Source organism: Gadus chalcogrammus, chromosome 22 (assembly GCF_026213295.1).
Source record: "Gadus chalcogrammus isolate NIFS_2021 chromosome 22, NIFS_Gcha_1.0, whole genome shotgun sequence".
NCBI classification, from domain to species: Eukaryota; Metazoa; Chordata; class Actinopteri; order Gadiformes; family Gadidae; genus Gadus; species Gadus chalcogrammus.
This window is the reverse complement of record NC_079433.1, coordinates 17,285,363-17,306,800: the sequence shown is the minus strand read 5'-3', so window position 1 is coordinate 17,306,800 and position 21,438 is coordinate 17,285,363. Positions and strand designations below refer to the sequence as shown.

The 21,438-nt window shown below is 44.2% G+C and overlaps 1 protein-coding gene across 3 annotated transcripts in view; it reads right to left on the bottom strand.

The window, feature by feature from the left end:
• trappc9 (trafficking protein particle complex subunit 9) overlaps window positions 1–21,438 on the bottom strand; it is a 141,724-nt gene that overhangs the window by 107,481 nt on the left and 12,805 nt on the right. For all 3 annotated transcript variants that reach the window (XM_056582525.1, XM_056582528.1, XM_056582527.1), the window contains 6 exons: window positions 20,340–20,483; window positions 17,115–17,241; window positions 15,540–15,685; window positions 7,948–8,033; window positions 3,416–3,542; window positions 1,891–2,023 (listed from right to left, as the gene is read on the bottom strand). In XM_056582525.1, the coding sequence (XP_056438500.1) occupies window positions 1,891–2,023; window positions 3,416–3,542; window positions 7,948–8,033; window positions 15,540–15,685; window positions 17,115–17,241; window positions 20,340–20,483 (763 nt within the window). The remainder of the gene's footprint in view (window positions 1–1,890; window positions 2,024–3,415; window positions 3,543–7,947; window positions 8,034–15,539; window positions 15,686–17,114; window positions 17,242–20,339; window positions 20,484–21,438) is intronic.

Below are 21,438 nucleotides of genomic sequence, written 5' to 3'. Positions count from 1 at the left end.
TTGTTAAATTAAATGGGTAGTTCGGAATTTTGGACATAGGGCCAGATTCCCAAGTTAGCCTTGGTGTTCTTTATCATTGGAGACAGTTTTCAACACATTTCAGTCAGTCCTTCTAGTTGCAGAGTTCGCAATACTAGCCTGCTAATAAAACAGTCTTACCCACTCCACAGTACACCTGAGGTCAATCAATTATAACGCCGGACTATAGATGTAAATGTCTGTGTTGATAGAATAATGTTAGAAATAAAACTAACCTCGCATCGCATGAATCATCGCATTTTGAGGGACTATTTTCTCAGCAGCAGCGGAATTTAACCTAGGTATCAGTCCGCCGCTGCCGTAGCCTACTACCAGGAATATAACCTGCTGGGACACAACAAGTCCCTCAAAATGCTTGGTTTTATTTCTAACACTATTCTATCAACACAGACAATTACATCGACCGTCTGACGTTATAGTTGATTTGCCTCGGGTGTACTGTGGAGTGGGTAAGACTGTTTTATTAGCAGGCTAGTATTGCCCGTTGCCGTGCGCTAGCCTAGCATGAGCAAACTCTGCAATTAGAAGGACCGAATGAAATGCGTTGAAAACTGTCTCCAATGATAAAGAACACCAAGGCTAACTTGGGAATCTGGCCCTATGACCAAAATTCGGAACTACCCCTTTAACATCGGATCAGCAGCATTACATCAAAAGTGTTTACCCATCTGAAGTGCACCTGAAGGATCGCTGTGCTTATCCCACCGAGAGACACAGACCCTTCCTGTAGCTCTCTAATCCCCCCCCTCTAATCCCCATCATCATTGTTTATAGGCAGAATAAGCCACAATAATTTGAGTTGTTCTCTCTGTGTGGCCATGAATGTTATTCTTGCCATTGCTATTTTTACAACTTGGTGCTCATGGGATTGGGGAAAAAGGAAATGAGAAAGCCTGCGTAAAAGGGTAGGTGTCCATAAAAAGGTCTTCTCACCAACACCATGTGATGGAGACACAAAGGTTTAGATCCGTGGCCAAGGTATTGAGGTGCATTAAGCGTGGCGGGCTTTGAGTGATTGTGATAGTTAGAGTACCTCGTTCACTATACACTTAAGCAGGCGGCATATTTCTTGCGGAAAATGTTGCTTGACAAGGTTTCAAGAACATTACTTGATTGGGGAGAAAACAAACAAACACAAATTCAAAGCAGGTGTGGTTAATTGCGTTTATCTCCACAATCTGAACTCTGACCCCCCGTCTCCATGGATATTCCACTGTTCTCAGCGAATGGAGGGGTCAGTGACCAAACCGAAACTGCAGTGAGTATAAAACGTATACGCTGAGAAATGTGACGAGTTACGAAAAATTGTGAAAGACTGCTTTGTGATAAAGCACAATTTATCTTAATGAAAAAAAAAAAGTGACAGGGATGTGTATATTAATACAAATGTTCTCCAATGTGTAGAGATATCCCCAAGTACTTGCTACTGAAGTTGAAAACTCCAGTAGCACGTTAGCACAAATATGCCCTGGAAAATATGAGCTATATTTAGCCACTAATGATTTATTTGTCTACTCAAATGCCATTAATGATTAGGGTTGCTTGTGTGATCGGATTATGACTCAGGGCGTACATTAAAGGGAAACCGTCACGGTCGGCCATTTTATAATATCAGCTTCATACGTGTTGAACATCAAACATCATTTTAGTTTCTGGGAAGAAAAATCATAGAAAGTTTAACTTCTGATGTTATTGGTCCAGGAATTGCAACAGGCTAACCTTTCAAAACTTTTGATGTTCGCAGACCAAGATCTTTTTCATATGTTCATGTCAGAAAAGCATGACCATTTTCCTTTAACCTCCAGATCAGCATGAAAGTGGGAGAGGGGGACATGGGAGACATATTCTGACCGTGGGAGGGAGGTGGTGAGCTGGAGGCGAGGCAGCGAGGGCACCACCTCCACCAGACAGCCCCCGGTCTTCACGTTGGTCAGGCCCTCCAGGAGACAGTCGCTGTTCACCCCGAACACAGAGGTGTGGTAACCTGGGGGGGAGCAAAGTCACCTCAATACGTCTCCAAACTCTCCTCCGTAAGGATCCGCAACAAAGTCACCTCAACGGTGTACAAAAAATATATACACATTTGGTTCAAGTATTAAGTAGCTAATCAATTATAAGCAAATATCCATGTTTTCTCATTCACAAAGATCTTGTTAAACAGTGACCAAAGAATGAATGAAAAAACCTGTGCTTTGTTGTTCTTGGTTTGCCAGCAGTATAGCCTACGTTTCAAAATTAGAAATCATCTGAATTCCCTTTTCTCTCCGATCTAAAGAAATATCTGGCTCAACATTGTAGAATAGGACAACAGGTTGCAAAATAACTAAAAAGATTGTTTAACAAGCAATATTGAAATCAGTGTTTGAATAGGAGTGAATGTGCAGCCTGCAATTTTTTGATTTTGTCAGATTTGGCAATGAAAATAGTCTTTCCAAGAAAGGAAAACACCCACTTCTCCCTATAGGATTGCATCAAAATGGCCCCAAGGAGGCAAGCTGTTTAATATTTTCCCTACAGTGGCCAAGTTCACAAATCTTGTTGTATATACCAATTGTTGCTGGTAGGGAGTTGGACCACATTTAAGCGCGATAACTAGCTAACGTATCCTTAAAAGGTATAGAACATTATGTAACTTCGTCAGCTAGGGGATTTTCAATCAGCACAATTACAAAATGCTTAGTTTGACGACATCGTAAAGTTGTTATACCGTTACCGTACGCATTAGCTTGGTGGCTGGCATGAGCCACTTGTCATCGTCGCAAATCCTAGATACTACTAAGCTAGATCAATATTGAAGTTTCACATCGATAAATTAGATTGCTATTTTCAATGGGAAATGAGATATGCCACTGACAGGCAACCAAATTAAACACACGCCGTTACCTTGAATAAAACTACTGATTTGGGTATTTAACATTTCTGGAAACATTTTGGACAATGTAAGTGTACACAAATCAACAAATTATATATAACATAGGTGTAGTAATTATGAGATATTCAATACAGAAATGTAAAATAGTATACATTTAAGTTGTCTTTTATATAATATATGTTTTATTAATTAAGTATTATTGTAATATTTTATGCCAATATATAGTTTGATGCCAAGATATAAAATGTGGGATAAGTCGGTCAGCAAATAGACTTAGACTCCCACAGAGGCGTCATCATATTTGGGTGTCACTCATAACAACTCCTATGGCTCTGTCCCTTTAATCTAACAGGGCAGGGGTACAAGACTCATCTTCACTACCCCATTGTACTACCCACGCCCTTCTGCATAAGAGAAGTGGGCCCAAATGAGTGTTATGGGCGACACCAGTGTAAGTCCTGAGAGGATTGGCGTCAGCGACGGTCGGTCAGTCACGCTGCTTACCATTGACAGTAATGTTGCCCGAGGTGCGTGGGACACCGACCAGGGTCACTGGGTAGAGGCCAGACTCTGCAGGCAGGGAGAGGGCAGCTGGCAGGGACTCAAACTCCACCCCGGACGTCAGCAGACCCTGGTTCACAGATAGATAGATAGATAGATATATACTTTATTAATCCCGAGGGAAATTCAAGTAACCAGTAGCAGCATAAAACATACATAAGAACAGTGCAGATGGATGTGCAAAACTACAGACATAAATAAATATAAATAAATGAAATGTCCATTGGTACAGTCAGAGGGATTGAGAGATGCATACAATCAATGATCAATCCTTCAATTAAATCAACATCCAGTCTGCTTAATATACAGTAAATGGCATTAATTGCACCATGAAATTCAAGGGCCAACCCTGTGTACTTCAATGTGTACGCTCCCACCCAGGCTACAGCGAAACCCTTTAAAATCGATTTTTAACCAAAGTCAGTCATTTAAACTATTCATTTGTCGACCTTGGGAGACAGTGAACGAATAAATTCCATCTTAGGAATCTTGGGAAGCGGCGAATAACTACAAAGGCGATCATGAGGGGCTGCACGAGGATGTTTGTATTTACGGAATGAGAGAAATTCCCAAGGAGCATTTCCTATCAAAATTGATAAAAACAAAATTCAATAACGCTTACAATCTACCGGCCTTTGACTGAATCGCATTACAAAGTGAGAAGAGGCCAACAGTTTCAAAATGAGGAGCAAGTGGGATTAGAAACTTGTCAGCATGAACAGAGAGGTGGCACAACTTCAGTTAGAGCTAGGGTAGGCAATGTGGAGAACGCAACAAGAGGCAGACTCACAAGTCTCTAAACACATCGCTCAACTAAAGACTGAGGACAATCCTTCAGGTTTCGGTGCTCAAACTGGATGGGACAGTTCGAACGTTTCAAAAAGATATGCCTCAAGTCTTTAGGGCAGCCCATTATATCGGGGAGGTGATTTTCAGAATGAAAATCCATTTTCAATGTTTTGAAAAGCTCTCGTGGTGCTACAAAGTGATTTGCTGCGTCTCCAGTTCGGAGGAGAGATCCCGGGAAGAGTGTCATCCTCTGTAAGGAGTCATTTCCTGAATAATGGATTAATGTCGGGATTGTAAGAGAATTTCAACAAACGAAGAAGATGCTTCCTAAAATAGATGGCTTATCCTTGCTATAAAATTGAATTGATAGAATACAACTAAGTCTTTAATCGTATTCTATTCTACCTGAAACCTTCAAGCAAAAGCATTGTCCTAGAAATGGAAATGTGCAAGCAAGGGCAGATGTTGTCCCGTACTATCAACTAGTCCTCATTACAATTAATCATGACACCAAGAATACTAAATATTTCACCAAGAACACTAAATAAGACCTGTCACCGATGTTGCCAACGTCAGCGAGATGTATCTTTTAGACTGAGGTCCTTTATCAGAGGCCTGGTCCACACAGTGAGGGGAGGGACAGATGAAAATGTGCCACAGAAAGGAGATGGAACATGAGCCATGGTTAAACACACACACCCATCTTCCCCCTGATCTGAATACTGAGATCCACACAGCAGATTATCATACTCCTTTCCATTAGATGGGGATAACATGATTTGCGACTGTGTCTGTGTGTGTGTGTGTGTGTGTGTGTGTGTGTGTGTGTGTGTGTGTGTGTGTGTGTGTGTGTGTGTGTGTGTGTGTGTGTGTGTGTGTGTGTGTGTGTGTGTGTGTGTGTGTGTGTGTGTGTGCATGAGTGTTTGTTATTGTTAACTGGCACATGGCTGCCTATCTCTAATCACTGAGTGTATGATTCATCCTTTGGTTCCAATTTGAACTACGTTGCTGTATTTAATGTCACCTTCCGACAAACACCTCATAATGAATTAGATATGCAAACCGTTTTATATCAAATTCAAAGCTTTTTTCAATCATAGGTAATAATGTGCTTTTATTCTCTGTATCCATTCCCGTCAGAGGTTGTCCCTCAAAAATGTCATCTTGAAAGATGAAATAAATGTAATGTTTTCAGAATGATATGCAAAAGTCCATCTGATGATGGGCTTTGAGCGAGTGAGAGAGAGAGGTCCCCTGGTGTCTAAGGTGTGAGGGACAATGCCCTTGAGTTTGGTTTTCTATTGTCTATTATCCATAAGATAACATTCAAACTCATTCAAACAACTTAAAAATTGCCGATTGGACATAGTTTGTCTGAGTAATGAAGTTGTTTGAGCATAATAAATTAAAGTTGCTTCTTTGCATACAATGCAGTTGCACTTTGCCATTAGTCAGGGACCATGCATATTGTTTTACGATACAATTGTTTTGTTTGCATCAGCGTTTTTCCCAACACAAAATAAAACTCACAAATACCATTGAGCTCAGTGTGTGTGTGTGTGTGTGTGCAAGTGTGCATGGGCAATGTAAGCGTGCATGTTTCACACATTTGTGTGTGTGCGTGCATGCGTGTGTGAATGTGTGTATGTGTGTGCGTGTGGCAGGGCGGGTAGCATGACCATCAGCATTTTGCAGTCCGAGAGCGTGGAAACCATTACAGCGGGAGCCTAGCACTGACAGGCTGCTAATGTGACGCCTCCCGTTACGCAGAACAGCCCAAGCTGAAGATGGCTCGGAAACGTGAAAATTCTTGTCACTTCATGAGCGTATTTATAAACAAGGCAGCAGGAGGTGGATGGGGATTAACGTGCGATGACCGGCGTCCATGTTTACTTCAAAGAGTAGCTGGATGGGTTTCAGTGAGTGTGATTTTACATTGGTGTGGGTGCGAAGAAGAGGAAGAAGACAAATATGGGATGAGTAGTGACAGAATATTAATGGAGTGCAGCAGAGAGTTAAGGCCCAGCTATACGCAAAACTAAATCGAAAGACGTTGCACCCTGTCGAAATAGTCATGTATAGCCTATGCAAATATGCCGATTTAAGTATATCATGGCCTTCAGTGTTAACCTTCTTCTGCTAAGCACATGACATGATTGAGGACTCACTGCCGCTTCCTACAGGGCTGCGTTCACCGAGAATGGGGTTCTCAAACGTACTCATGGAAAAAAAAAAATTCAAAGTCATAGCATTAGCCAACTAGCACAGCAGTGTGCTAGTTGTTCCCCATTACAAGTTCACCATTACAACGTCTTTTAGGATTATTCCATCAAGACCGTCTGGATATTCTTGAGTTTTCAAAAACAAAAAAGCACCTTGAAGAGCTGCGTCTTTGCTTTTGAAGATATTTTCTTCTTTTAGCCATTTGGCTGTGGAGTTTATTCTTTCTCCAGAGCTGATCACTGTTTTTTTTTTACATACAAAGATCTTATCACTGCATCTTGTTTAGGTATCCAAGTCAATGTGGTGGATTTTAGATCTAACCACATTGCTTTACGATTCGGCATAAAAACTCCACGATTGCACAGAGATAACTTGATGAACGCATATGATTTGCGACTTTCAAGCAATTCTACAGCCGGAGAGTTTTAATGACCCTGATTCATATTCGGTCTCTAAATTAAAAGGAAATTAAGAGTATAGAGGCCTGGTTTTCACCGTCCTGCCTTGGAAGACAACGATCTCACGCACGTCACCCGAATTAGTAGAATATCCGTATGATGGATTGTTATTTTAATCTGTCGCCTGTATCTGCGTGGCCGGCTATCTGTCGTAGTTGGATATGAAGTGAGTTTCAAATCATAAAGCAAAGCGTTGAGATGGCTGATGGTTAGATGAAGTCCCTAATACAATCATAACTCAGTGCGATGAGACACCTGCACGTTGTGATTGGTCGTCCGTCAGGCGGTCCTCCATCAGGTGTGAATGCTGCCAGCGCTCACTTCACACTCAAGCAGAGACGCGTGAACACAGCGGAGGAACATAAAGAATACTTTATGTCGGATGGATTTTGGTGGAGACGTATATATTTTGTCATTTAAAAAAAGAAAACTTCTGCTTCTTAATTTGTGATTCACACCCTTACAAATGCACCGGGACGCAGGAAATGAAGTCTCTCACCTACCTCCATGCACAAGAAGGAAAAGAAAAACGTGTACAAAATAAAAGAGAGAGGCACTGCAGCACAATGTGTGAAACCATAAACAGTAATGACACTGCAGGGGGGATGGCGAGGTGGGTGGGGGTGATGTTTCCCGACCCATGCAATCACGACTGTATTAAAGTGTCAACAAAAAAGCTTTTAAAGAAGGGGGTCCTCAGATTAGGCTATCAAAGATAACCACCACACATTATCATTGGTGCCCTGCTGCAGAGCCTGGTGAAGTGGCGGAGAAAGGGAAGGTTTATGTTACAGAGGAGCCACTCCTCCGGCCGTCTGTAGTAAAGCTGTCTGCCGCTAACAGCCTGTACTTGATGGCCGCTGAAATCACTGCCTTGCAGATACATTAAGTAGGCAACAGCCCATTTGTAGCCTTGTCAAGGGGGTTCTTAGGGAGATGGCCACGGGACCGGCTGGATTTTCCATTGCTGGCTTTATTATTTTGTTTTGTGGGGGCTTTACTAACCATGTTCTCCACGCGCAGCTCGAACGGCATGGGGTTGTAGACCATGAGCTGCACCTCACACACGTCCCCCTGCACCCACTGGAAGTCTGCAGGAGAGGAACACAAACAGCAGGGTAGATAGGGCTTACAAAGTGACCAGCAGATCCCACTTAACGATACTGTTGGACCCGATGATGTCATATTATCGCAACAAGAAAACTGGTTGATTCTTCTGGAATTGATTGTGAATAAGGACAGTAATCTTTATAGTCCGTAAATTGTGATATTTGTTTTGAGTCGATTCTAACAGATCAAGGTTAATCATAAATAAATACAGGTTTCTTAAATCACATCACAGTTAATCACGATAAATACAGGTAGGTCCAAACATTTTTGTTAGGACACGTTTGTTACAATAAATACAATAATAACTGCACAGTAGAGACAACCACAATAGGCATGGTTCAGGTGGGAATTTAGCATTTGGTATGAAGTAACTTTGGTGACGTTCTTTGTTGCCTGAGCAGCACTAGAGCACCTTCCCGAAGGCAGTTTAAGGAAATCTTTAGAAAGGGGATAAACAGGGTCAGAAACACCAGCACTGTATATATACACTCCTTATTGCAGACTATTTTTGTTCTTGCCTATACCCTGCACACAATAAAACTTGGAACACTTTCAACAAGGTGTCTGTCTTGTTGAAGGTACAGACCCGGAAATGTTATCGCTTGTATCGTGTGTGGATCCAATTTCCTGATTAAATGCAAGCGCTGCATTGATTTTCTTTTTATGTATTCTGTTTTGGCTGTAAAACTTAAAAGTGCAGGTTCCTAAATATTGAAGCTCCGCTACTGCTTCAACACGCTGATCATTAATCAAAACAGATGGAGATTTATTACTGGTATGGCGAGTCTCCCACAAACCAGCTCCTCAGTTGTACTTTGGTAAGTAAAAAGGACGCTGTCTCCCATCACCTACTAAGCTCACCAATATTGCAGACGTATTCAGACTGAAGTACTTGGTTCCTCGTCTGCATAATACCGATTCGCAGCATGTCATCAGCATATGTATACAACTGTCCGGTTGAGTCCATCATTTGAATTTCATCAGTGTATATGGAAAAAAAACAGGTGAGGGCCCAATGCCTTCAAGTGCTGCTGCATTTTAGCTGTAGATCTTTACCAATCGTATTTATCAATGTCAACGTCGTGTCTCCAGTACCTAGGCCCTTCCTGTATGCAAATAGAGGTGTGACAAACCGTTCACTGGCCTTTCATACTTGAAATCTCCAAACATCAGGTCCCAAGATGATCAGAAGTTCCCCTTCCACACATACAACACAAGCCGCAACATACGTGTTCACACATACTAGAGATACTCTGTAAACTTTGGGCGAGGGGGTGGTATTAAAAAACAGTGCTTGCATTTCCCCCACCTTAACATTTCATAACACTGCACACAGAAATGGCATTTTAATGATAATAGCAGAGCAAGACATAAATGAACCGTAGAACCAAGCCATTATAGTCAGCTCAAGAAGACAAGTCCTCTGCATTTAATTTGCGCTCTGCAAACACATACATGTCCTTAAGAAGAACAAACGCCAATGTGGATTACTCCGGGCCAGGGTGACAGAAAAATAAAGTGAAATAATCCTCATTTGAATGGGAAGGTGCTGTGGTGGCTTATGGTGAAGGGTGATGTAACAGCCGTCGCTTCACAGAGTGAGATTAACTGAGCCGCCGGTGAAACAAAACGGTTCTGGGGGTTCGTGCTATGAAGCAGTCGGCTCGGAATTGCATTGTGGTTAATTCACTCCGACAGGTTGTTACGCTTGTGTCTTATGGCAATACTGTTGTCCAAGGCCTCAATAATTGGCGGTGCTGCGGGGGCGCTGATGGAGGGGAGCTGTGGATGTAAATTATGTAATTAAAAAGAAGAAGGACGCAAGTGACAAATAGGAGATATCTGAAGAAAAGCGAAGGAAAAAGGCACAAAAAACACCAAAACAGCTCCAGGTCTGATGGCGTGCCCCGGGTTCTCTCGCAGGGTGCCAATTAACAAGTGGAATGTTCCTCTGATGCCGGAACAGAAAAAAAAGACCTAATCTTTTGAGTCACGCTCCCCACACACACACACACACACACACACACACACACACACACACACACACACACTATCTTAGTGAGGCTTCAGATACACTGAAGAAACGTGAGGAAGAACATACTTTTTATACACTCGCCGGGGGAAAAACACTGAATAAACCACTAGACAAACACACAAACAAACAAACCTCACACGTCTCTAAACAGCTGAATGGTTAGCTAAACGCATGCTCCCGGTTAGCTTCCACTTTTCAGAAAAGGATAATTATTGTTCTGATGAAAGCTGTGATGATGCAAAAATGCAAAGGGCTGAGGGCATTGGTGGGGGAAAAATGCGGGAAATGTCGCAAACTGAATAATGCATAAATCGGTTTCCTATGTGACCTCAAGCCCCCCTGCCACCCAAACATACGCACAAGTGCATTCACTCCAACACAAAGCGTGACTCCTGGGCTGATTCATTAGCACATCTCATTAGGGGACTCGCACGAGAACGTCTCAGAGTTGTACATGGCATAATAACCAACAAGGACAAAGGAATAACCCAACTAAAGGAATAACCCAACTAAAATTACAAACTAGCAAGGCGGCCGATGGTTGTTCTTTCCTAATCACAACCTCGTCCGTCACGTGCGAGTGTGCATGTGTGTGTGTGGGTGCGTACTTCCAAACCTTACTGCTGTTATGAACACCTCTCACAACAATATGTCATAGTGTGTCACACTTTGCTAGACGGACACGAGTAAGCAGGAGACGAAGCAAAGCCCTTTCTGGAGGTTGGCTTGTCCAAGCTCTGTATACCTTGCTAGACATATGCTTCGATGGTAGACTATACTGCAGTCTGGCTGCACTGCTCACTGATTCAGAAAGGATGTCCAGGTGGGAACCCAACCTTTACTCACACACAGCAGCCTCCCCATGGAAAGAGTCTCAGGTCTATACGCAAGATAGCCGCACAAGGAACGCACCTGGAAATGTGCAATTACTGTGCTCTTAATTTGATTTGGCTCGATGAAACACTGTGGACCACCATGTGTCCCGTTAGGAGGCCTTTGAATAACAGCTGGGTATCTGTCAAGTTGTTGTATAACTTCCCCCCCTCCCCGTTTCCTTTGCACGTGTTCCTGAACACCAGCCTCTGCCCTGCGAGACTTTGATAAAGCCAGCCCTCTGCCGGTTAAAAGAAAAGAAACATTCTTACGAGCGCACAGCGGCCCATAAAAGCCCTACTCCCCTACTTCCGCAGCTAACGATAGCATGGTTTATATGGAGGGCTGCCAGAATGAGTGTAAAGCCTGCAGATGGGTGCGGTGACCCACCCGGCACTGAACGCCGGGAGCTAAAAGAAAACAATTAACTGTGAGGAGTTTGGGAAAGATCCACAGACGACTGGGTTCATCCGGAACAAATGAGAAACAAAGGGAAAGTTATTTTTTTCTTGCTGCTACGAGTGGTTCCCCTATCGAGCAGATGGATATCGAGGATCGAAGGTGGAGATATTAAATGAAAGCTCAATATCCAAGCTCCATTGACCACCCAATGAAACGGGCAGCGAGCTGCGCATCGTCCATTTGGTTTAGATGTCTCTTTACAACTTGCAGCCAGCGAATCCTGTTGCCCACCTGCACACTGCAGAGTAGTCGCTTTTTATGTTATAGGATATATACTGCTCAGCATATATACTGAACCCATAAGTAACGTCAATATCCGAGCAAGTCTGCATTTTCCTGCTACTAATATTGCAGGCACAGTGTATCATCATCTCACAGAACATAAAGTAAGACCCAACGTTTTCAGAGCCGCTGGTCTAATGTGATAGGCTAGCACAATTTGGAAAGATCTAAAATACAGCTTTCCGACCCACAGCTCGGAAGTTTCCCCCGACTGGATGTGTGCCGCCGTCTGCGTCCAGGGCTCCTCGGGACCTAAAACGTTTGTCAAGGTGCCCCTCTGAATCAGGACAGAACAATAAGGAACCGTCCCTTTGCAGTCAGCACTAGTTTGCTCTTTGATCACCCGAAACTTCAAATATTCTGTTGACGTACTCATACCTCCAACTATTCTGTTGGAAAAAGAATATCTCCTCACAACAGATGGCGTGCGGGAGTCGGGATGTCACGACGCCATGCTGACATGGTTATGTTTCTAGTATGGAATGATCAAGTACAAATATTTCCTTTGGATTACTAGCTGCCTAACGCTATTGGCTTTACAATGCAACAGCTTGAATTTGGATATTTGATTTAAAAAGAGCCTCTTCCCAAATTGGAAGAAAATGCAATGGACTAAAATTAACAACAGGACTGGGCGTTGAGCCTCAAATGCTGGAATTGCAACGAAGGAGGAAAAGAGAAACAGTTAAAGTGACAGAAATGTCTAGGCGGAACCCAAGCCCCCGGTCCACAGAGCAGGTGTCAAGGGCGAGGTACCGAGCTGTGCATGGGCTCACCGCAGCCAGGACTATTAATCTCAATGTCTTGATCAAACCTGGCCTTTGCTTTTTCCTCACACAGTCTCAGAGCAATTGCACAGAAAAAACAATCTCCCAATACAGAATGTGGGGTTTTATGGCTCAAGCATTAACATGAGTCATAGAGTATGATTGACAAAAAAGAACAGGTAAATAAATGTACAAGGGCACAAGACGCAAAATCACACACACACACACACACACACACACACACACACACACACACACACACACACACACACACACACACACACACACACACACACACACACACACACACACACACACACACACACACACACACACACACACACACACACACAGGCATATGTAGGCCAAGAAAAGTAGCTTGGATTGTCCCATCAGCAAAAAACCTACAGTGAAGCGAGTGATTTCTGCTCTGCCATAATACACCTGCACTTTGAGGGTGGAACTGTTATTTCGGCTCTGCTGTAAGATCAAGATCGGCAGCCTAAGACTCAGACACAGTGCACATATCACTGATTGCAGAGCATGGTGGCTAACCACCGGCTAGAATTTATTATCATTTAAGGGGATTTGTTTTCTACTCAGGGGAGGAAAGTTGAAAACGGAACCCCCACTTTTGACTCGTGGCCTCAGGCTATAACGCAGTGTGAAATCAACCCACGCATTGTTAAGCCAGTCTAATGAAATAAAATAAAAAAACTGAAAAAGGAAGTTGAACTTCTTTGCAACAAATATTAATAATCTCCATTCTATGCAAGTCTGAACAGAGGATGTAGAACAAAACTACCTGACGTTCATGAATAAGGAGGAAATGTGAAATGATTTTAAAGTGACGGACAACAGAAATCTGTTATTTTAATCTTATTATTTTATTTAATGTTAGCAAGTTGTGCATAAAAGGTGCAGTATATCAGGTTTAGTGGCATCTAGGGGTGTGAGGCTGAAACCAACTGAATCGTCAAGGCATGTCTGTCAATATGAGGAATGCACCCGAATGTGTGCAGCAGTTGGCACCACAGCACGACCAAAGACGAGCGTGACTGAGCAATCAATGAAGTCATCTTACGCTGCTGGTGCTACGAGCCGTTTACATAAGATACAAATATATTCATATTACCTATATTTATACTACCATATTTATTCATGTTGATTATATGCATAGTTTCTCAAAAAAATTGCACAATAAAAAAAAAATACTTTTCACGTTCATACTATTTCCGATGCCTCACTCTTTCTTGTAATATAAGGTTAAAGTACATATTTTAGCTTAATAAAACGAATGTATTTAACTAAGAAGGGCTACTAACATATGATTCCGATTTTTTTCTCATATACCATGAAATAATATCGATACCGTCCGGACAGTGGGAAATACTGTGATATAAATTGTATCTAATACCTCCCACCCCTAACCATGAGCCATCTGCCATGTCTCTGTGTGGATTTTAAGTATATCTGTATTTTTGGATGATTCTAAAAGACTTGGTGAAACACCGTACATTTCACACGTCATAGAGACGAAGACCTGAATCGGGATGGGCTGTGTGTGGTTTCCTGGATGAAGAAAGGCATGTGCTTTGAAACAAATCTGCAGAGATGATCAAAGGCCCCGAGATGAAGGCCCTGATGCCTCTGACTCAGCATGGCAACGTGTCCTCTGCTGACACCGCCCATCAGACACAACCGCAGCCTTTCACCCTACTCTAGTCGCTACTGAAATATGAAGCTGGAACCATGTCAGCCCGAGTTCAGAAGCCTATAAAACTTTCAAATGTACCCGTGTGGGCCAGGCACCAAACAAATAGTATTCTCTCATATGCTGAGGACCTCCAGTGTGTCGGGCGTAGGGATGGACCCAAACCGTTCAATTCTCACGGTACATTTCTGAGCAGTAAGATACCCAGTGCGGCACCCAGTGAAACCCGCATTACATCGAAGCTCTGCTGTAACCAGGTCAGACTCGGACCAAGAGTGTCAGAAAGCTACTGACGAACTCCACATACCGCCTACGTGATATTTTCAAGCATTATTCCAATTAAACATGGGTTTTAACCATATTCCAGAAATGACCTGCACCTTTTCAAATATTTAGGAGGTATTTTTCTTTTGTCACCAACTGGAACGTCAGCATCCCTCTGCCCACTTGTCACGAGACTAAGGGGCTATTATTTCTGCGCACACACACACACACACACACACACACACACACACACACACACACACACACACACACACACACACACACACACACACACACACACACACACACACACACACACACACACACACACACTTCTGCTTGAGGTCCTGTGAGTATACAAGAGGAAGCAGGTGCATGACGAGGCCCACAGACATGATTCACACAGACAGACACACACCCCCTTCCAGTGTACATGATGAATCCAAAAGTAATGGAGAGTGAAGCGAACACTCCTCTACTCTAGTGATTACGATTTATGGAAAAGACCTTCGATTCAATTGGATGACGAGGAAGGTTTGAGGCATGCATTAGATTAACGCCTGAGCCCCCTGGTTCCTGGTAATGGTTACGAGATTCACCTGAGGAAATACAACTAATTGGACTTTTCTGTTCCCAACTAGTTTACTTTCAAATGAATCAATAAAAAAAACAAAAATAATGAAAAAAGCTTCCTCTCAATTAAAACAAACAAATGGAATAATCTCAAAGAATCCAGATACATTTTATTCTGTAGCAAACAAGGCAAACAACTGTTAATCAGGGATTTAAACTATCAATCGATTTGCCTCAATGTGGTAAATCAGTTACAGCCAGCCATCTGTTCACTGATAGCACAAAGTATCAATCAAAGGGAAGCAACTTCTATTTTAGTTTGCCTACATTGGGAAAGGAACACAATGCGTGGTACGCTGTGATGCGGTGACTCACTTTCTGAGAAACAAATAAACAATCTGTCAGCTCACTGAATGCACAATAAAGTGTGTGTGTGTGGGTGTGCGTGCGTGTGTCTGTGTGTGCGTTTGTGTGTGCGTGTGCGTGTGCGTGCGTGTGTGTGTGCGCGTGTGCTCACCTATCTTCTTGCAGCGCTCCTCTCCGCGGTTGTGCATGATGATGGGTGAGTAGATGAAGGGGCTGGCGGTGGACATGTTCTGTCCCAGCAGGCCTTTCACCTTGTGGGGCCGCAGGCTGGCCGGCAGATCCAGAAGCTTCACCGACCTATTGGCGGGGAGAGGACATTATGGTGAGGGTGGAGGAGGGGGGGGGGAGTGATGCGGTAGAGGGGGGCCGAAATTGAGCAGAGCTCGTGAAGGATGTTGCTGCCGCTGTTGTACCACCGCTACGTCCAGACGGCTCCGGGGCTGAAGGTGTATCGAGTGGCCCATTCATCACCTGTAGGTGTGGGGGAGGCCATCCGTCTCCCCCCTGTTAGCGAGCAGCCGCGGAGGGGAGAGAGACAGGTGCCTCAGCCTCCTGGCACCCTCACTTGGTCAGGGCGGGCTAATAGGCTGCCCGCATCCCACCACTCTACCCCCCCCCCACCTGCTCTGCAACAAGATAGGTGAGCATACACTCACCCACTCACACACACGCATACATGCACTCACACACACACACACACCGACGCACGCACCTACACAGACAGACAGACAGACAGACAGACAGACAGACAGACAGACACCTGACTAAACACCTACGTAACATAGCGCATTCCATTTAAAGCGTGCGTCTGCAATTAAAACTTTACCGCAGATCAGTGATTAAAAAAGTGAATTCCATGCGATGGTTTTCGATTGGGGACCCCTTGTGGCCTCCTGCAAATCACACTAATGTCACTTCAGTAACCAGGGCCGCTTGGTGGCAAATTGAACAAGACAGATACTTTAGCTAGATATAAATATGTGATTTTCTAGGACATTGCAAATTTGTCCATTGCCACAACGCGCTGGTTTTGAGCTGATGAGTCATTGGAGTGTATTAATATGCCAATCAAAAATATGCTTTTGGCTTTGCCCAATAGAGTGGCTACCATGGTTAACCAGGGCTAAGGGACAAATCTATCATGACATTAGATTGTGCTTTTTGCAAATACAATTACTTTTACTGACACCTGCAGTTTGGAGCCATACATTTGACATAGATGGAGTGACATTTAGTATATATTTCTTAAATATTTGGAAATAGTGAATTAAGAAGTGTTAAGGGGGCAATAGATGATGTCCCTTTTGAAGTATCGATTGTGCCGTGTTGTGGTACGTTCTCCAACACTGATTCTTGATGAGGAGCATCCTTTTTTGAGCTGCTGTATCGGCCTGAATCACCCAACAGCAATCTTAGTTCTAACTTGATTCCAAACGCTAGGTAGTTGACATCGTGTGCTTCTTAACGCTAGCTGGGTGAAGGGCAGCGAGTGCTGAATGCAGATTTTGCCACAGAGTATAAATCCCAAAGCACACAGTGCTTACTTCTGTTCATATTTATAGCACAAGCAGAAAAATAAATAAAATCATGCGGTAACATGATTTGTTGGTATTTCTCAGCTCGTTTGTGCAGGACTCGAGAATACTTTGGACGTGATCATTCAAAGACTTTTGAGTTTGGTCTCTTAGCTTCACTAAGAAGGGGGCACTGGGAGGCACGCTCCTACCTGACGATGGGAAGCTTGGTGAAGGGGACGGGGGGGAGCTTGAGGCCGTCGGGCAGGGTGATGACCTCCATCCCTCCGGGACACTTGGAGGTATAGTTCTCCAGGCTCTGGGTCACTTCTTTCTTCTCTGTGGATGGTTAAATGAGAAATAAGAATTGGACAGCGTTATAAATGAGGCAACATGAAGCGCAATCGTCCAAATGCGCTGCATCTCAATCTCCTCCTTGAGGTTATTCACGTGTCTTGGGTCGGATCGTGTGGTTGCTGAGGTATCAACTCTCGCTGAAGTGACAATGTAAACTGGGATCAGCAAAGTCTAAAATGGCGCGGTTATAATCCGGCAATTAAAGACAAATTATGCCGCAGGGTATTCACATCCCAATCACTCACTCAGTGTGTGCTTTCCCTCAGCGCAACGCCCTCGACAGGGACAAACAGTCCAGAACAGATAATGATTCAAGTTATAATGACTCCCCTTTGAAAGGACAGAAGAATATTCATTTAAACTTTAGCCTGAGATGCGTATACCAAACTGTATTTTTGCACCTGTATATTTGCACACTTGACTGCTTTTTCATGATATTTCTTTATTTATCTATGATACTATGTACTGGCAGAGCTAGTATTTTGAACTGAAAAATCTAACTCTACGTTAACACATTGTGCTAAATGCAGGCAAAAAGAAAACGTATAATCCCGCAATAACTTGACTTCTATCCATCCCTTTTAACCATCTCTGAATGTTGTCGGTGGTACTGTCCTGCTGGTACCTGGAGTGACCCAGGATGTCTGGGAAAAACAACCACAAACTGGGAGCGCTGAAGTGCTGTGTGGGGCACAAACACAAGCCTGCTGCGCCGGTGACTGTGAGAGCAGGTTTGACACACAGTACATTACACAGGATGTTCTCTGCTCAGCACAAATGTCACAGTACCATCTGAAGGACAGATCTGCGATCGGCCTCCCAGCAGGTGCAGATTCCCTTCCTTTTCTCAAGCCAAGTGCAGAGTTGTGTTGGCTTAGCTCTCTGCTTCCAGATGGATAAGGGTGCGCTTTATGAAGAGAAGGACAATCTGTAAAGAACAGATAGTCCTTCCGATCACTGATTGAATAATAGTTTGTCTTTTAGGTTGCAGTTATGGGGCAACCTGCGCGTCTTTCTGCTCAACTCACTTCTATAGGGGTATGTCTGACATGTCTTTAGAGATAGCTTTTAAATCGATTATTTTTTTTATACAGACCAGGCGAGCATCCCCATCAGACAAACTAGGTGTTCCTACACAACAAAACGTTAAAATCTGAGCATACCTAAAAGTGGAGGCATATCGGATTGCAGGGAATCTGAATGAGCCTCATGTCCTCAAGTGTGATCGATCAAGAGAGTCGCTTGCCACCCATGTGCCGTTCCCGACGTCTCCTAAATGTGTCGTGGACCCCATTGTTTGTTGCAGAGTTCCCTTGGGTCTCTCGTTTCTCAGATAAACCTCACCGCATAAAAAAAGAAAGAAGATGTTTCCAAACTCATTCAACTAGAAAGGGCCAATCTCCTGACAGGCTGCAGGCTGATGGCATCCATGCGTCTTCAATAATTCCAGGTGTATGGACGGCATACTTTACAAAGGCTTGCCACGATCTTTTGAAAACATGAAAATGTGCTGTGCCGTAAAGGAGGAATGAAGCGTCAGTGTGTTCCTGCATCCTTGTTAAAAACCAAGGGAGACAGAAGTAGGCCCCGCTTCACAGCTCTTCCCGAAACCATTCGCTCTGTCCTGTCCATGCCACTTAGTTTTATATTTTTTAACAAACTTGGGGAGTGATGGTAGTCACCACTGGGAACTGTTAACCACAGTGAGTTAGCCACGTTTTATAAAAATGCATCAACTACCTTGAGTGCCTAAGGGCTGGAACAGCCCCCTGCCACTACCTGACCCACAGGCTGCCATTGCTGAGCACCATCAGTGATATTGCACACGCACGGACGCTCACTCACGCACGCACACACTGAACGACCTTCTCCATCAGATCATACCTCATCATTATTATTCTTTTTTTCAACCAATCAGAGCCAGTCATTTCAATAACGATGGATAGTGTCACAGCGATTACATGGCTGTTCCCTACAAAGCACACTTTTGAAGCCACGGTTGAAGACCTGACGTGACTTGAATGTTTTGTGACACTGTGTGCTCTCGCAAGACACAGAAAGAGAGGAACAGCACGCGAGCAAAAACATTCCCTCTTCTTGTTTCCAGGGGGAGAGCAATGTGCACGGCCCATTACACAGCACCCGCCACCAGCTCCCCGTTAAGAGACTGAAGGCTGGAGGTTGGTAAAGGTTAACGCAAGGCTTCCCCCCCCCCCCCCCCTCCCTTATTTCTAAGTCTGTACTTGATTTTCCCTGCTCGGCACGCAGGGTCATAGGTGAACTAAATCAATCGGTCAACTTTTGCCTGCTTGTTTATTAATTGATGTATCTGAGACGTCGAGGGCAGAACGTCTGTTGACGGAGGTGGGGAGAAAGGGGAGAGTGGGGATGCTGGTGCTACTGGAGCAAGATGGATGCTGGCAATGGGAGCAGTCCCCCCCCTCCCTCCTCAGAGCCTCTGCTGAGGAGTGTTCAATATTTTATACCACACGCTCCCTGATCCTACTTACTTACACACAAACATCTCTCTCTCTCTCTCTCTCTCTCTCTCTCTCTCTCTCTCTCTCTCTCTCTCTCTCTCTCTCTCTCTCTCTCTCTCTCTCTCTCTCTCTCTCTCTCTCTCTCTCTCTCTCTCTCTCTCTCTCTCTCTCTCTCTCTCTCTCTCTCTCTCTCTCTCATATGTGTGGCATGTCCTTGTGTCTGTTTATGTGCCTGTGGCCAACCAAGGATTATAATGGTCTCTATTGTCTAGCCAATGGACTGTCTGGCTGACCACCTTGGCAAAATAATACAACAATTTAACTACATTTCAGTCGCCCTTGTGCACGGAATATTTGGACGTTTAAACAAACCACTGTAGGGGAGGGGGGGGGGGGGAGTCCTCTTTGCTGTGGCCAATACACCACTGGATACAAGCTAAAAGATTGAGAATATCCCATCTGTTCCTACACCCATGATCAAGCCAGAGAGAATGTACCCAACACACATAACCAGGTAACCAAGCAACAAATGCAAACAAGACAAGCGACAAACTAATTGCTGCCGTCCGACAGGGTCATCGGCCCATGAGATGAACCCACCTTGATCCGACACGAAGTCCAGCATGGTCTGCAGCAGGAAGGACAGGTGGCGCACCGAGAGGGCCGGGTTCCCCATGCGGCGCGAGGCATACACCAGCTCGTGCAGGAGGCGCATCTGGACGGCCGCCCAGCCCCGGTGGGTCCCTGGAAGGGGGACGGCGAACATAATGATAAGCTCCATGTGCAGTCACATACACGAGTGCACCTTAATGAACTAACCCGAGTTGAGCTACCTAGCAGCACATGTAGAGATAGGCCATGACACGTATTCTCTGAACGGAAAACTTTAAAAACGTTCCGCATCGAGTACCACAAGGATCCACTTTGTTTATTCCATTGTTGAGATGCCTGCTGGTGTAAATATTTCAGTTTATTTTCCACCACATGTGTACGCGCGCGCGCGTACACACACACACACACACACACACACACACACACACACACACACACACACACACACACACACACACACACACACACACACACACACACACACACACACACACACACACACACACACACACACACGGCGAGCCTGGTTTGCATGGCAGAGATCCACAAAAGGCCTACAGCAAAGACTAGCTTCTTCTTCGGATTTGTAACCTTAGCCCATTGCTTCACACTGATGCACACCTCAACCCGTGGCTACCATGATTATTGTGATTTTTTGTAAATATGTAAAACTGTGACTAATAAGCATTCGGAGAAAGAGTGGCAGAGAAGATGGGCAAAAAAATAAAAAACATACTGTAAAATGCTAATCCTTTCTAAGCTATTTTCTCCACCACTTCATGGCGCTGCGCTCACTAAGCAGTCTATAAATAGAGGCGAGTTGTACCTGTCTGCCAGTGATTTCCTGCAAGTAATCCAGAGGACGCAGTGGAAGTGGCGTGCGCCCGCCCTTTCCCTCTCTCACTACCTGCCTATCTCACCCCCTTCAGAGACCGGAGTGGTCTGAACAAATAAATGAGTGAATGGAGCAAAGGGGGGACAGGAGGAGATACTGGAAGAAGAAACGAAAAATTAAATAAATCGCCAAAAAATGAACCTCCACTTATTAGCCTTTTTCAAGAGTTTGTTCTCCGGAAAAGCCAGGAAA